This window comes from Motacilla alba, chromosome 1, assembly GCF_015832195.1.
Source record: "Motacilla alba alba isolate MOTALB_02 chromosome 1, Motacilla_alba_V1.0_pri, whole genome shotgun sequence".
NCBI classification, from domain to species: domain Eukaryota; kingdom Metazoa; phylum Chordata; class Aves; order Passeriformes; family Motacillidae; genus Motacilla; species Motacilla alba.
In genome coordinates, this window is record NC_052016.1 from 30,949,278 (window position 1) to 30,966,764 (window position 17,487).

General features: G+C 47.7%; 1 protein-coding gene across 6 annotated transcripts in view; it reads left to right on the forward strand.

Annotated features, from left to right (window-relative positions):
- Positions 1–1,064: 1,064 nt before the first annotated feature.
- BOC (BOC cell adhesion associated, oncogene regulated) overlaps positions 1,065–17,487 on the forward strand; it is a 55,912-nt gene continuing 39,489 nt past the window's right edge. For 4 of the 6 annotated variants that reach the window (XM_038136902.1, XM_038136933.1, XM_038136912.1 and 1 more), the window contains exon 1: positions 4,433–16,711. In XM_038136902.1, the coding sequence (XP_037992830.1) occupies positions 16,633–16,711 (79 nt within the window). In that variant the 5' untranslated portion in view covers positions 4,433–16,632. The other 2 variants (XM_038136953.1, XM_038136923.1) reach the window with 2 other exon arrangements.

The window sequence follows — 17,487 nt, forward strand, 5'->3', positions numbered from 1 at the left end:
GAAAAATCAGTTTTAATCTTTTCAGTACCCATGTAATAAACCAAGGAAGTAAGAACCCCAAATATAAATAGAAAAAAAAATTAATCCTTTGCATCATCCTTATGAGAAAGGAGTAAGCCGGGAGATCAGAACTCTCCTAAAGTACCACAAAACAGGAACAACTCTGAAACCCAATGATGACAAAATTTCACTTTCTTCTTTGAAGACTGAAGGACTTCACATTTAGAAACTACATAGATGTTTGTCATCTATGCTCTTCTGTACATGGCAAAAACATGAGAAACCTATTCTGACTTTTCAGTGACAGAATTGTTTCAAGATAATCTTTACTGAAGGGCCTTGAAAGACCAAAGATTTCCCTGCACCTCTGGGTAAATTTAAGTTTGGGAGCATGAATTCACTCTTTGGTACAGGGAGATGCAGTGAGGAGGAAGTTATGGGGTTTAATCTCAGGGAGTGGCGGCACTGCTTTTTCTGAAAATTTGGATCCGAGAGACTTCCCGTGTGAGCAAGCACCTGCTAGGAAAGGATGGCTGGAAGAAAAGACCTTTTCATCCTTTTGGTATTTATTACAACTGATAACCGCCGAGGATGGGGCGCCCGGGGGGCTCCGTGAGCCGCTGGTGCCTCTCCAGCGTGCGGTGCTAGCCCAGGACCCCCGCGCCCGGAGTCCCGCAGCCCTCGCCCCGCAGCCCGGGCCGGCGGGGCCGCCTCCCCTGCCCACAACAAACTTCTCGTCGCAACTCTGCCGCTTCCGCCGGCCCGGCAGCGTGGGGCGGCGGGGAGCGGCCCTGGGGGCCCGCGGCTCCCGGCTCGCGGTGCTGGGGGGCCGGGGATGGGGCAGGGGTAGACGGGGCCCGGCCGCTGCCCAGCTTTGGGGAATGGATTTTACTTGGAGTTTTCTCCCTTCTCTGGCTCCTCCTCTTCTTCCCTCCTCCTCAGTGGGAGGGGAAGGAGGGAGGCTCTTGGGGCAGGAGTAGCCAGAGCAGGGAATTGTTTGGGAGTTCAGTCATCCAAAAGTCGTCTCCCGTATGGAGGGTTTGGCTTCCCGCATCCCAGCGCCTCTTCCCTCCTCCTCCTCCTCCTCCTCCACCTCCTCCTCCTCCTCCTCCTCCTCCTCCTCCTTCTCCTTCTCCTCCTCCTCCTCCCGCCGCGCCTGAGCTCAGCGCGGCCCCCCATCCCCAGCGCCAACCAGCAGAAAAAAGCACAACCCTCAAACCAAGGGCCCCCTCACTTTCTCCTTCCCCTCAAAACAGGCTTTCGCCCCTCTTTCTCTCTCTCTCTTTTTTTTTTCCTGTGTGTGTGTGTGTGTGTGTGTGTGTGTGTGTGTGTGCGCGTCCGTGCGTGCGTGTGTGTGTGTGTGTGTGTGTGTGTGTGTGTGTAGTGAATTCCCCGCAGATCCGGCCTGGAAGTTCCCAGCTCCTGGAGTTAAGCCTCTTTGTTGCTTCCCTTCGTTTGGGGCATCTTTGTGTTTCGCCCCGTTTGCTCCACTGGAGACCGCGGTGAGTGAAAGAGAAGAGGGCCTGGGCCTGGTGGCCCTGGCGAGGGGCTTGGGAGGACGCACGGTGGTGGCGGGCGATGGGGCGCAGGGCATTCATCCCATCCATCTTCACGCAGCGGCAGAGTTTGGGAAGTTGGTGTGGGGATGTGAGGACGGGGGTCTGCCTAGGGATGTAGGAGACGTGACAAGGGAGTAGTGGAGACCCGCTGGTCCCCACCGGGACAGCCCTTGTTTTGGCGCAGGCAGGTGAGATGTGGGGGGCTCGCATGTTTCCCTCCAGCTCTTCCTCGTCGGCGGCTCGGCCAGAACTAATAGCGGGCCCAGGGCACGCGTACGCTCCTGGGCTCGCCTGGAACTTCCCCAGCAGCCTGGTCTACGACCTTGCCCCGTCCTCACTGCCGGCTGGGCGAGGAGGCGCGGTGAGCAGTGAGGGAGAAGGAGAAGCTGTGCAAAGTAAGCCGCAGATCCATCCTCCATTGCTCCAACTCTTGTCAAAAGCTGCTGGGAGTTTACAGGCAAGAGCTGTCTCTGGCAGATGTGAAGGCATTTCAGTTTGTGCTCTGTGAAGGGGCTGCTGCTGCAGCAGAGCAAAGCGGGAGTGGGTACTCTGTCCGTTAGAAGAATTTTTGTCCTCTTGTGTGACTGTAGAGTTTTTAACCTTGGTGCAAGGATGAAGAGTGATTTGGGTCAGGGTAAGTAATTTTCTGCCCGGCAGTAGGATGTTGTAGGATTTGTGCATGCATGCCTCCCTGCTTGGACTGCAACTTTGGCAGATCGTCTGGATGGTGCCTGTAAATAGAAAATGTGTTGGGGTGAAAGTGGGATGCTGAATTTGTAGCCGTGTCCAAACAAGACTTTTTCAAGTGCTCTGAAGATACTTACTTTGGAAAATAGCAGACTTTAACCAATACCCCCGCCTGGCAGAAGGTACTGAATACAAATCTGTGTTTGGGCACTTCCCCAACTGATTCTGGTACCCCAAGTGTTATTTCACTGGCATTGTGTGCAAGGCAGTTCACATCTATTAAAGATGGTCTTTTTTGTCCTTGCTTATTTTAAAGAAACTCTCTTGATCTCTCTGCAGCATTATGTGAGGGGGATAACAGGAATCCCATACATACACTCAGAACCCTCATGTAATTCCCAGTATGTCTTAAATGTTTTTCTTGGTACCCAATTCTCTTAATTTCTACATTGCTACCATAGTGTCTTTTTGATATGTCCATTTGCAATCTGCTGTTAAAATTTATTTTCCCATGGGCTAAAAAACTACCATGGAAAACATTAGAAAAATGTGGGCATTTTGTAAGTAGAATTTTATCTTAGTTTTCTTTTGAAACTGACTGACTTAGTGTGCCTGCAATTAAGACGAGGGTTCCTCCATATTTATGCCTATGTACTTAAATGGCAGACACTTTGAATTAATGGATTGACTATTGAGCTTCATGTCTTGGGAAAGGATTTCAGTAGAAACACATCATGGGTTTGTAGTGAAGATTCGTTCTGTTTATTTAAGTGACCTAAAGAAATGAAGGTGAAATAAATTCCCATGCTGCTAGGAGTCATGTGGGGATCTTCTGAAATAAGTAGGACAATTAGGAAGAGCTGTGAGCTTCCTGCTGGGTGCATGATATTCTCTTACAAGAAATAAATAAATGGAGTTTTGTTCCATGTCCTTTTCTTAATTCCCCCCTTCAGATACAGGGACTCATCCTGCATATACCAAGCAGAAGAGGTCCCAATAGGTGTTTGCTGTGAGGGTTGAAGTCAGAAACAGTGCAGTCCTCCCTGCTTCCTGCTGGGGAATGTGAGGCAGGTTCATCTGAGCAGTGCACAGAGGTTCCGTGCAGCTGGGAAAGGCAAGGTCAGTTTTCTTCCACTTATACACACACACCCACAGGACCTTTATTTGAGAGATATCCCAGTACAAGAATCCACACATTTCTTCTCTGCTTGGCACAACAAAGAAGCATTGGAGCTGCATGATTCTGCATGTGCGTGCTCCAAACTAACATGTAAGTTGTATGAGTTCTATGTATCCCTGCAGTCTGGAGAAAGCAGCTTTTCTGTGCCTTCTACTGACATGATACAGAAGCACAGAGCAAGAGGTTCTTTGAGATTGCAAAGTGAAACCCAGTGTCTGGTGTTTGCAGAGGTCTTTCCAGCTCTCAGAGTGTGAGACTCCTGGCTTGGAGGTTTGCTCCATTGAAGGACAGGTGAATCATTGCTCAGTCCACTTCACTGCTTGCAGTTCTGCTACGTCCTCAAAACTAACAGCAGACAGATCCCTCTAAATCTTCAGAACCAAACTTGCAGCCCTGCAGTACCTTCATGATGCTGGTACAGCTCCTCCTAGCTTACTAGGGCCAGCAGAATTGCCTCTTTGGAGCCAGCTGGAGCCTCCTGCCGAGCAAGAAGCATCATGGGTAGAGCTATGAAGCAAGCAGTCTGCTTTGTCCCCATACTCCCCAGTGCTGCAGAGAGGTGCTGTTACTGAGTTAAGAAAAGTTATTAATTTAGGGCAGACCTGATTTTTTGTAGTTTCTTGTGATTGTTAGTGAAACACGGCTGAAACACCACCAGATCTACCTGCCAGTGTTTCCTGGCCTATTCCCGAACCAGATGCCCTTAGGAGCACAGAAACCTTACAATCTGATAACAAGCATAGGAAAAAACCCAACTGTTGCTTCTTCTACCTGGGCTGTGGGAGGGACCATGGGTGACAGGACAGGAAGGGCACTTCAGTTGGAAGCTTGTGTTGGGAAGTTGAGGTGTTTGGATTGGGTCTTCAGCCCATGTACATGCCCTGTTGTGAGCCTGAATTTTCTCCACAGCCTGTGCCTTACTGTTCCCATGCATAAAATGGAAATGGACCCTGTGCTGATGGGTTGAGCGCTGCGGGGGGGGGTGGGGGGTTGGTATGCAAATATTACTCTCTATGTTGGCTCTTGCCAGCTGACCTGTACCCATCCTCCTGTCTCTCAGAGCAGAACTCAGGTGCGCGGGGGAGAACCTTCTCTGTTGTGCTGGGCCTCCTCAGGACTGGCACAGGGCTGGAGAAGCACCTCTGTGCCTCCAAAATCACTCTCTTCCCAGGCAAAGGCAGGCTGTCTCCCAGCACCCCACCTTGTCTTCCTCATGGGGCAGGAGAGCAATGACAGGAAGAAGTGTGTTGGGACCATGCTGGTTGTTTTAGCCCAGGTTGGCCGGCAGGTGGGTTTTCAGAGACTTGAGCTCAGCTAGCTGGGCTCAGTTTAGTCACTCAGCCTGCAAGGTGTTGCAACGGCAGTAGGCTGAGGTATCTCCAGGTTAACAAAAGTTCCTTTAGCAGTAAATAATGGTGGGTTGTTCGTTTTAATATCTGATGCCAAGTGCCTCAGAGACATGAGACACAATACCCTTGGACTTCTTTAATGTGCAGAGGTGACTCTGATATATTAATGCTGGCATGTTATAGACCAAGGCTTGCAGATCTCTTGGTTTAAACCGTTACCTCCTGGGCTAAAAATCTGCAGTGTGAATTCTGCAGCTAGGATGGGATATCCCAGAAGGAAAAAGTTCTCTTGCAAAATCTTCAGAGACTTCCTGTTTCTGGTTAGACTGAAGATGTCCTGAGGGAAAAAACCTGCTGCTGTATGTTCTGGTGCTCCTGTGGTCAGTCTCAGTTTAAGAGGTTGTTATGTATTCCAGTTCCTAGGCCACAAGAACAATTTAAGGTGAATAATGAATAAATGAATTGCAGGTCCTTAGGTGGAATGGGGGTGAATATCATCCTTCAGGTTTCTAAAAGTACTTTGGGAAATTGTTCAATGCAAGGTATTGCATGCTTCTTTTTCTATTTTGTGATGCTGGGTTTAGTTCCCCTTGGCTCCAAATCATACGATATTATATCTGCTGCTTCACTAGCTGAACACAGTGCTTGAAGCCAGTTCTCTGGAAGGAATGCTTGCAGAAAGGGAAGCTTTCAAAATTTGCTTTGTATGCATATTTGTGCGTAAGTCTTCTAAAATCTCTCCATAGGAGCGTTTGCTCCAGCAACACAGCTGTCTGAGTGTCCATGGGAAGCTAAGACAAAAGGAGTATGGATGCAGTGGAAGCAAGTTGGCTGAAAAGCTCAGAAGGATATTTATTGCAGGAAAAAGAAACCACTTGGTGCTTACACAGTCCCAGAGCTGCTGCAGGCAGTGCAGAGCTTTCTTAAGCTGTTGCTCTCTGCTTAAACAGGGAGCAACAGATCCCTGCCCCAAGGATGTTACATGCTCCTTTTACTAAAATGACCTCTCTTCCCTGCAAAAGGACAAATGGGATGGGAGCCTGATGGGGTTGGTAGCAGAGCACCTGGACTGGGTGCCTGTCAGGAACTCTGAGGGCTGCCATTGTGTGTTGTAGGAGCTCGAGTATAAGAGGCAGTGCCAATTTGTTTTGGCTCTAGTGGCATTGATGGCGAGAAATGTGCATCAGGGAGCGTGTGGGACGTGCTCGAGCTTCTTTGCCCTCCTTGTGGGCAGTGTGCCAGCACAGAGGTGAGAGCCAGACTTTTTCCTTGCTTTCTGCTCTGCTGCTCTTGAGAGGCTGCTGCCCTGTGTCCAGTCATCTTCCCTGAGCAGCCATTAGATGTGAGGATGGCGACTGCACCTTGTGCCTGTGCAGAGTGTTGGAGGCTTGCTGGGCAAAGTCCAAACCACACTGCAGCATGTTGCCCCTATGGAAACGCACCGTTGTCAAGTTTGCAGAGGTTTTGGGCTGTGGTGTCTCTAGATGTGTGTGTGAAAGCCAGATGGTGTTTTGGAAAGCGATCATTTTTCATTAACTTCTGTGCCTAGCAAAGGCAGTAAATCTTTCACCCTGAGCCCTGCAGCAGCAATACCATTTTAGCTCTCTCAGGTCCACTCTGGCAGAGAGAATAGCTAGCAGGTTGTACTTTCATGCACAGCCATAGAGCCAGGGCCCTGCCAAGTGCAGGGATGTGTTCACTGGTTGTAATGTCAGCGAGTCTGAACAAGCTTGTATATCTGAAGACTGTGCATCAGTCTGCATTCAGAAATATATCCTTCTGCTGTTCTTTAAATCATGAGTGCAGGGGAAAAGGGTGTAAAGATCTCTGTCAGAACTGTGTTATCAGCTTTCAAATACCAGAATGACGTTACTTTTTATTTTCTTTTTAGTTGACAGAAGGACAGGTTAGACAGAGCCCTGTGAATTAATGTGTTGAGTTTAGTGTAGTTTAGAAAGCCTGTGGTAATACAGACATACTGAGATAGTCTTTGAGAAATACACCTCAAATATGGATACACTGGCCTGGAATAGAGCATTTATTTGCAAAATTCAGCTTTTTCTGGTAATGTCACTGTAATTTATCCTGGTACTTTTAGGGAGAGCAGCCACCTTCCTTAGTGATGCCAGTGTTTTAGGGTGCAAGCCTGGGATGTGAGGGCAGCCATGTTTGATTCTCCTCTACACCACAGATTTCCCCCCAGGTTGGGGCAAGTTGCTCTTTGCCTCAGCTCTCCACCTGCAAAACTAAATGGCACTTCCCTGCCTCCTTGTGGTGTTGAGGATAGGTCTGCTGGAGATCAAGAGAGACCATAGATTTGCCAGCCCTCAAAAACCTCTTAAATGAGGCCCACAGTTGGTTTCAGCAGAGAGCCTCCTGCAGCACTGACAGCCCAGTGGGCGGCTCCTGTGGTTGCCTCTGGGGACGGATGCCCCTGCTTGCCAGCTGGATGGGGGCTTTGTAGGGAGTGCAGTGCAGGATGCTTTTGACTTGGAGGGCAGGCTGGTGTGCAGCTACAGCAAAGGCCCTCTCTGAGCATGACCCTCAGGGAGCCTGGCGTAGGTAGCAGCAGTGCAGCTGCAGCGAACTTCTGGCTCCAGCCAGTGGTGGTACAGAGAGGCCATTGTAATCCTATGTACTGTAGAGTGTACATCTCAACAGGCTAAGTGGCTCCAGGGTTGGTTGTTTTTCTTATTTTCCCCCTCCTCCTCTCCATCCCTTGAAATCTACTTTATGAAGTTCCTCCCCTTAAATTGAAAATTTGGCCTTATCTTCAAAGAAGCCCTTTAGTGCCAAGCTTTTAAAGGTGGGGAGGAGGCGAGAGCAAAAACATCACATCCATTAACAGCCCAGTTGCCAGAGAAAATGTTTTTTAAAACATAATCTGAAACCTTAGTGTTTGGGAGCCAAAGGCAAGATTGAATACAAGTATGGGCCTTGTCCCTAGAGAGTCGCAGCGCTGGGAGTATGCTGGCACAAAGACAGACCATGGAGTGAGGATTCTTGTGCATGCACGCACACAAATAGACAATTATTTGGAAGCCAGTAGTGTTCTGGATGCTGAAGAAATTTAATCTAGTGCCTTCTGTCCCAAGTTGCTCCCCGAGCTGTAGCTGATGTGGAGAGCATTTTCATTGCTCCAGCACTTCTCTGGATGGCAGAGCATCCTGCTGGAGCAGGAAGATTCCTGCTATTTGTTGGCCATGGGTGGTAAAAAGAACTGTCTGGTCCAGCTTCTTTAGAGCCTGCTTCTGTCAGTGAGAGATTTCTTTGGGACCCCTGAATGGTGATAGGCATATGATTTTTCTGTTTTATTTCTCCAGAAGAAAGCTGCTTGTTTAACAAACCCAAGCACTGTCAGATTGAAGGGTTGGGTTTGAATTCCAGTGTCAGGAGATGTTTTCAGAAACATGCTGGGTGGAATATTTCAAAAACACCTGGGCAGTATTTGATGATGCAGTGGGGAGTCAATGAGACTTGAGACTAGCTCCCCCTCTTCACTTTTCAGTACAGGGTCACGCTTGGTGGGTTTTTGGGACAGTCCCACTGTCACCAGTGTTACAGCTACCCAGATTAGCCCTGACCACCTACTCCTGCATGGAAGTGGACCCTGTTTTGAAAGGGGCTATTCAGGCATATCCTGGCTTGCAAGCACTTGAAGTGCAGCTTCTAAGCCAGAGTCATCTGGGCAGAAAGAGGGCAAGATGGCCCCAGTTGTCCAGTTGGCAATGGGGCTTGAATCCAGTGAGGAACACCTCATTACTAACTTCTTCTGGGCATGGCTAGCCAGACCACAGCAGAGCTGTGGGACCCTTGCAGGAGGAGGGCTTGATACCTACTAGCTCTTGAGTCCCTCTGGGGACTTCCATACCCCTCAACTGGCCAAGCAGGGTATCAGGCTTGTAGCTGTCAGGAATTTCTGCAGCTGGAGGCTTGTAGGGTGAGACAAGCCTGTGAGAAGCTGGTACATGAAGAACTCCTCAGAGAGGCACGCCAGCTGCTTTAGATGTGTCCATCATCACCTTTTGTCACTCCAACTTTACCTTTGGGGTGTCTGGGACTGGTCTGAAGGGAAAAGGTGTCTGCTTTCCAGCAGATGAGGAGCTGAGCTCCTGGTTCCGTGCCAGCTTGTGCCTGAACATCTTTGTAATGCCATAGAGAAAGAGTCCAGGGCCACACAAGGACTGGTTGCCTTTGAGGACCTTGCTGCTCTGGTGCTTGAGGTGCTGTAAATGTTGCAAGAGTAGTTCAGCTGTTGTCACCCCAGCTCGATATCCTGTCAGAGGTGGCTGCCCAGGCAGCAGAGAGGAGGAAGGTCTTGGAATCTTTATCAACTATGCCAGATGACTGTGCAGCTGCAACTATGCAACTGCAACTATGCAGCCCATTAGTTTGATGATGGATGCTGGGAAAGGGAGGTCGGTACCAAGATATAGAGCTGGAGCTGCTGGAGCCTGGGTGTGTTTTCTGACCCTAGTCACCTCTTGGTAGGGGGATGGGGAGCCAGTTTCAGGAATTCTTAGGGAAGAGTGATCTGGTTTACATGGCCGCAGCAAGACAAGCCAGCCCTGTGTCTCACAGGACAGGAACCAGTCTACTCCAGCTCCCACTAGAGCTGGCTGTGCTTGCCTGGAGGGAAATGTGCAATACGGGCTGTGGAATCCTGCTGATGGCATCATGAAGCCTGTGGTCTTTTCTGGAAGGAAGGGTCTGCTACTTACATCATGTAGCAATTTAGGCAGGAACATAGTTGCTAAATATACAGTTGTCCTGTTTTCCTCACAATTGCCTGGGCTGCAGTTTTGGGGAGAAGGGAATAGGAGCACAAAGAGACCAACATCAAGAGCAAGTGGCAGGCTGTTTTTATCATTGATGCCTGGCCCTATAATCTCCCTGGGGATAGCTTTGGATATCCCTAAGCTCTGAGCCACTTGAAAGAACCACCTTTAAAAAAATTTCCCAAACTAGTGACCAAGCCAACAAGTGCAAATTTCATCAGCCACAAAAATATGAGTATAACCCAGTTTTAGCATAGTTTTAGCACTGAAGTACAGGTTTCTTGACTCTCTGGATTAAACCCTGAGAGAGGCCTGCTATGCCATCTTCCCCCATCACCATATTCCAAAACCTAAATTGCTGTTTGTATTTCAGTTGTGTCTACAAGTTTTAACCAAGATTGGAACATGACAGATACCATGTTAACTTGTAGTGGGAGACTGTTCCTACATTCCCATTCAAACCAGTGAGGCAAATGTGAAAGAGGAGATAAAAATAGAGCATGAAAAGGACGTGTACCTTAGAATGACTCAGCAGGTCAGGACTGCAGCAAAGTACAGACCCCACCATGGCAGATAGTCACATGTTCCATCTTCCACTGTGCCCTGCTCAGAAGAGGTCAAAGTCGTCGAGTGTCAGTAAACCTTGACTGAAAGGTGTCTGCCTTGAAGCTGGAAGTTGTCATGGCAGAGTCTCATCTTCCTTAGCTTTCAGCTCACATTCAGTGGCTACATGTGAGCCAGTGAGTGATTTCCCAAAGGGGCACTTGGCACTGCAGGTGCTGTTGGTACCATCCTGCCTCTGTGCATGCCTTACATTGGGGCAGGCAGCGGGTCTTGCGGAGCTGGGGAGCTGCAGGTGGAGAGCAAGGGCTTGTGGCTGAAGGGAAAGGAAAGGAGCCAGTTATGTCTTTAATTCTCTCCTATCAGCCAGTTTTCAGTTGCGGCATCATGCTTTGAAAGGTAGCTAGAAGAGGAGAGTGCCAGTGTAATAACAATGTTTTGCTTGCAGCGTGCAATCTCGAGTTAAACCATACCATTACATAAATACTGTGTGCCTTCTTTCCACAGGGGGTCTGGGACTGTGCTTCTCCTGCTCTGGAGGCATTGCCTTGCAGTGCACAAGCCAAGAATAAGCTCTAACAGATGCTGCTAAGGCCAAGTCCATGGCTTGCATTGTGCCCAGGTGCAAGAGGAGATGTTCAGGTCAGCAAAGAGGTACCTTACACTGTAAGGAGGTGCAGGAGTAGCAGAGAGGGACAGCAGGGTTACAAAGAGCTGCTCTTCCTGAGTACACTGAGCCCATGTCTGGGGACATACAGGGGTACTTGAGTGCTAATCTGACCCCTGCAGGCACAGGCAGCCCAGTAGGGAGCAGCTGTGTGGACACCAGTGGCAGGACATGAGCAAAACTTGGCTTGATGCATTAACTGGGAACTATCTCTCAAAGAGGATAGGATTGATTTGATAAAACCTGAGCAGGTTCTTTCCCCCCTGCTTTCTTGTGAGTTAGAGCACTGTTTGGGGGAGCGGGTGGGGATTCAGATGCATCCTCTTCTGTTATCTATTTGCAGAAAGCTGCAGGCAATCTGTCTTGGGGGGTTGCTCATGGCCATGCCCTTCTGCTGTCTGATTAACAGCCTGAACTGCAGTCAGAGGCTTTTTGCTCAGAGGAATGCTTTGAAACACTGGTTTTAATGGCACTGTGTTGCCAGAGGCTCTTTGTGTCTAAGTGAAGGGATGACTCTTTGCTCTACTCTGCAGGAAGAGGAGCCTATCTGGAGTAGGACTCTCCATTTGGCAAGTGTTTTGATCTGCTCTCTGCAAGCTAAATAATTGAATTACAGAGATCTCAGATGAGGCGTTTGTGCCTTTGCAGTCAGTGCCTTAGGAGTAGAAGAGTGGTGGTAGATGTCAGACAGCTGCACAGTTATCTTCTCTGTTGATCCCAGGTCACTCCCTGTGCCTGAAAGACTGCAAAGAGGCCCTAACATAGCTGCTGCCCTCACTGCTGTCCAGCTGAATTAGACAGGGCATGGGATGGAAAAGGCATTAAAAATGGGTTTGTGCCACCCATCCCTCCTCATGCTTACTGTGAATAATCTCTTCCTGTCTCCCAGCACACAGCCCCCTTTCAGTTTTGCCTCAGACCTCATAATGGGAAGGGAGAACAGGATTGCAGCTGAGGATTCTAGCATGGCCCTGCTCCCTGCATGCATGCTGCCTCCCAAAAGATGTAGGTGCCTCTGCCAGGTCCTTGCACCCCCTTTTGTCCCTGTTTCTGACTTTAATTTCCCCTTCTCTGCCTGAGGTCCCAGTGCTGCCAGCAGCAGTTGCTGGGGCTGAAAAAGGCCTGTTGGGCCATATCCTGTGTGCCCTGCCCTTACTTGTTTTGGGGAAGGCTGATAAGGAACAACTAGGGTGCCTCCTCAGGCACCAGCCCACTGCTGCAGAGATGCTCCCAGCCCTCGCCAACCTGAGGCAAGTGCAGCGCGCTGCGTGTCGGAGCGGGTTCAGGAGCCCTTGCCCAGGCACGGTGGCTGCCTGCAGACACAGGCAGGGCTGCTGCCTCCCTACAGGTTATTCTGGAGAAACGCCATCCTCAAAGTGAGATCCATGTCTCCCCTTCTTTCCCCTCAGCTAGTGGATTGTGGCTCAAGGGTTCAAAGGCAACATTTTGAAGTCCCCACCAGCATTTTTGATCTCATAGCATTTTGCAGGTACGAGGGTTTTATGCTGACTTGTCTCCTTACAGGCAGTCAAGGAAGCAGCAGACATGGCATGTGCTGAGGTGCCAGCATCTGCAAGGGATGTGTAGGAACCAGGCCAAAAAGGATCAAAAGCTGTTAATGAGCCACAGATGGTCAGCTTTATCTTGGAGCCTGGTGATTTGGGCTTCTAGAGCTTTCTGCTGAAGAAATATGAGTAAAAGCTGGTAGCAGGCAAGAGCTGGGAAGGAAGACCCTAAAATAAAGATCCTTAGACATATGGGGACCTCAAGAGATCATCTCTGCTAGAGCTCATTGTGTTTCTTCTGAAGGTCTCTTTAACTACTTGAACTACTTGTGCGCTACAAAAAAAAAAAAAAAAAAGACTAATTTTCCATGGAAGAATTTTTTAGTCAATAAGTAAGATCAGCAGACAGTTTTCTGTGGCTGTTACAGAGGAGGATCTCCAGAGGCTTTGCTTGAGTACAGAGCCCCAAAAGCCACGATAGATGTGTTCCTCTCTTGCACAGGGCAGGATGCTCCCAACAGATGTTTGTTATTGTCAAAGCAAAGTAGAGAAACAGAAAAACTTCAGCTGGCAAGAAATGCAGAGGGAAATTATAATTGTTTCCCTGTTGTGCTTGCAGAGCAAATTCTTGAAGCTGCATTTTAACATTTTATGTTTATATAGCTTATCTCTTTCATGAGGAACTATTAAATCCTGCAGCACATTGTGGATGTGACTATATGAGAACAGCTTGTTTTACCCATCCCAGGGCAGAATGTGCCAGCTGCACAACTGGATCTAAAATTATGGAGTGGCATTTTCACAAAACTGAGTGCTCTTCTTCCTGAAAGAGTTTATTATATTTTTCAAGTTAAGAAATGGTGATTGATTTCCCTAATGGTAATTCTGAGATTGTATTTCCCTTAGATAGGTGAGTTTTCACAGTTCTAGAGGGAGAGGAAAGACCTTATTCCTTCCCACATCTAATGCTGCATTTGTGGTCTGTAGCAAGTGGCAGTATTTAATGTAGTTTGGAGGGTAGGTACTGCCTGAGCTGATCAACAGATGGCTTTGCACTGAACAGTGAAAGGTTTTTCTGGGGGTATTTAGTGCTGTGGGACAGTTAGAGATTTCCCTTCTCAAAGGGACTGCTGACAGTCCCTGTAGGCAATTAGAGATAAATGTCCTCGAGGCAGAGGATGGCTTTTGCTGAGCACCTGAGTTCTTAAGGAGTCTGTACAATAAAGGAATCTAATCCTCCTTATGTTCCTGTACTGGACAGTAATATAAGGATTTTTGGAAAATCCAAAGAGTTCTAGATTTATATTTCCTGGTAGACAATCAAATGTCAGGAGTTTGCTCTGTCCTCCCAGAACACTGCTGGGTGAGTCTTTGGAGAAGGCCATCTGATCTTTCCTGTGAAACATTTGCTAAAACCTCTCAAGCAAAGGTGATTTCTGCATTGAAAAGACATTCTAAAATGATAAAGCAATTCACAACACAAAAGCTTCTTAGTCCTTTGCAGCAGAAGACAAGTTAGACTTCTTCAATTAGATTATTATTATTATTATATTAGACTTAGGTTTTAAAAATGTTTTAGGCCGAGCACAATGTGTTGATAGATGGAAGAATAGATTAGAATCTCCTGTTGTCAACCCCAAAGCCCAGGAGCTGGTGTCAGTGTTTATTCCTGGTCTTTTTACTGCTTACAGTTTTCTCCAAAAATGACTAAACATACAAAACAAAGGTTGGGTTTGGGGTTTGAGGTTTCTTTTTTTTTTTCTTTCCCCTCTTCTAGGCCAGACTCTGACCACAGTCATGTATTTGTTTTTTGGTTTTTTTTTCTCTCTTACTTCCAAATGCAGTCACATAACAATAGCCTGGAAAAAAAAGTACTGGAAATGATTTGTTCATGAATTTATTTCCTTTTTTGGGCTACATGGAGTGGGTTAGCATTTGGGTAAGAAGGCTGGGAGCTCCAAGCCATCTCTTTCAGGATTGAAGAGGATTTAAATGGGAACCATCCTGTTAAAATGAGAAGTACTGTAGAAAGGCAGTCTTTCTAGAGCAAGCAGCTCCATGTGCAGAGCCTCACGCTTGGGGCACCTCTTCTCAGCTGAACTTTATTTGCTATTTATGTCATAGCTGCGTCTCATACAGACACTGCTAAACAGGCTTTGTCTGCCACAGGCAGGCAGGGACCAACTGGAAGAGAAATGCTCCTCCTGTCTTGGGCTTCTTCAGAAGTGGGTGATTGTTTGCTTTCCTTAACAGTCTGCTAATAGGAGGTAGTGGGTGGTGTTGTCCTTCTTATTTATTTTAAGTAGGATGTCTTGACAGATGGTGATTTTGACTGCTGTCCTCAGCTGTAGAAACTGCTCTCTAAACCAAGCTAGCTAGCTAGCTTCTAACCTCCTAGCTATGATGGAGGCATTGTGGCCGGATGATCTGTGAAAGAAGAAAGCCTATCAGAGACATCAAATTCCCAACTCACTGTGTTCTATCATCCTGAAGAGCAGGAAGAGAAGTGTTTTACAGACAGGGTTAGGAAATAAATTTTTAATGTCTGGATCTTAGAGTCTTGGCAGGTGACACCTCTGATTGCAAGGAAAATTAAAAATCACCAGGTGGGACAACAATGAATATGTGACTGCTGTGCTGGTCGGGAGGGTGATTGTTAAAATATCAAACAGTACAGGCATTGAAATATTGATATTTTATTGAGGTTTCAATGGATTTGGTCCTTACAGGAGAGAAAGCTGAAGCAAGTCAAGCTTATTCGTACTGGAGAAGGAACATAATCTGATAAAGGCCAGACTAGTCAGTAAAGTTTTCAGATCGCAGGAAATTTCCTCAAATTATTTATTTATTTATGGCTCTGCTGAAAAATTTTCAACCAGCTGTGTTTAAAAATATAACAGTAATGAGATACTTTAAAAAGGAGTTAATCTCTCCCTCTCTTTGACATGCTGCAGAGCACCAGCTGTAGCACAAGCAGGCCCTAGGGAATCCAAGTGGCCTAGCCATGCAGCCTGTGAGCCAAAGTCACACCTTGGGAAGCCAAACCCTGGAGGGAAGCACTGGCCTGTGGCAGGTCACAAGGATGATGACCATCTGGCCATCCTCCAGGAGCAGCAGGTTTAGCCTTTGCAGCTCTTCAGCTTGCCAAATCTCCCCAGTACTATTAGATCCCAGCCACTTGTTCTCAGGGCAGCAAGACCTAGTTTTATCTGAAGTACTGGGAAGCCTTGAACTGTCTCTGACACCCCCGATGGGGAAATGCTGGAATGAGGAAGAAGGGAAACCAAGGGCTTTTGTACTGAAGGAACAAAAAACATGCTCTGCACGTCCCTGGGTTCAGCTGTTACAGACTACAAACCAGACTAGGTTTCTTGTTTTGCTTTTAAGTGCTTCTTTAGCCAATGCATTTTTTTAAATTATTTTTTCTGTCTTTTTCGGAGACAGGGCCAGTCTGGGACTCTTCATTTGGCCCATCCAGCCTCTCCACAAAGCATGCACAAGCCATCTTCTCCAAGCTCATTTCCTCTAGGATTTCCTACAGCTTTGCAATGGCCAAACCTTTGTGTTTGATATCAAGGTGGAAATGGCAGGCCAGCTGTGCTGTGTCCTCCAGTCCTGTGCCAGCAGGGCTCAGTGCTGGGTGCAGAAATTCTGTGAGAGTTACAGCTGTGAGAGTAGTAAAAAAATGTGTGTGGTGATTGGCAGAAATTGTTTTGAGGAAGCAGATGTCTCCTCCTCCGATGATGACGATGATGGCATGGCACATGCTAGACTGGAAAGGCAACACATGTTAATTTTGGTCCCAGGTGGAAGATAGTGTGGAGAAGTCTTGTCTCCTCTGTGCCTACTGGTTTCAGCTTCAAGATGCATATCACAACAGAAAAATCTCCTCTCCCCTCTTTCCTTTTCCCACCACTGGTAGGTAATCAAGATTTGGTTTTAATGACTTCCCTCTACTCTCTCTGTTTCCTGTCCCCTGCCCCACACATGCCTTTTTTATATTTTTTCAAGCATTTCTTTTTGGCAGAAGTTGAAACGCAAGAAGCATTTGGACCAAGATGAAAACAGTGGAGAAGCATGTTGGGCAGTGCAGTGCTTTGTTCTGAGTTCAGGGGGATGCGAGGGGGGGACGGGATGTCATTTCCCAGATGGGGACCCTGCCAAAGATGTTCTTGCTTCAGAAAGCAATGAGTGATTTTTGAGGCTGTACCAGATTTAACCCTTTGTTAACCTGTCTCTCCCATCCAGCAAAACAGCAAAGGCCTGGACCAAAAGTGGGATGGTTTCATGCTACGTGGCCCAGATGATATGAATGGTCTCAAGCCAAAGTCTGCTGTTGTGACTAAATGCTGTCAGTGGTCTCAAGTGCTTCTTCTCCTGTTGGAAACCCTAAGGAGTGGATGAGCAGTCTGCACTTGTTTATGAGTGAGTGTGATTGTGGTTGAAGAAACGAGATCAGCATGTTCCTTACAGGGCTTAGGCCTGCCATGCTACCTCCTGCCCTGCCAGAAGTACCTGGTCAGATTTGGGATGGTGCTGAACTCTGCTTCAGCTGTTCCCATTGCAGAACAGGGAGCATTTTTGCCTCGTGATGCTTGGGAAACACCTTGTCCTGTGACCAAAGGAGCCCTGCACTGCTGGGACTGCAGCAGCAGCAAGCCCCAGGTAGCTTGTGGCTGTGCAGGGACCACTGGCTGGTCATAGCACTGGTTCCTCCTGTCTGTTTTAAGCCAGTCTCCCATGTGAGAAAATTGCAAGTTTGGAGGGTATGGGGGGCAGAAAATCTCTGTAGGCATGTATTTACTGCCATGTTTATAGCTTCTTGGGCTTTAAATATTGCATAGTGTGTGTAGGCTGCTGATTTAACTGCTCAAGGGCTGTTGCATAGTAGCAATTTGAGGGTGAGGATACAGCAGGGGAGCAGAGAAGGGAAAGTTAAAGCAACTCTGCCTCTTTCAGGTTATAAATACTTGGAGCACTTATGTCAGGACTCTAGAGGAAGTAATTTATCTCCTGATGAAAAAAAACTCAAGAGTCTCTGGTACTGGACTGTTTCTTAGTATGGAGGTTCAGCCTTTTAAATCTGGATGGGGCTCTCCTGTGGAAGGCCACCCTCTTCCCTCAGAGTTGGAGTGAACCAATGCTATATGCATAAAATGCATCAAATCCCATTGTGTCAACTCAGACAGAGTCACTATTCC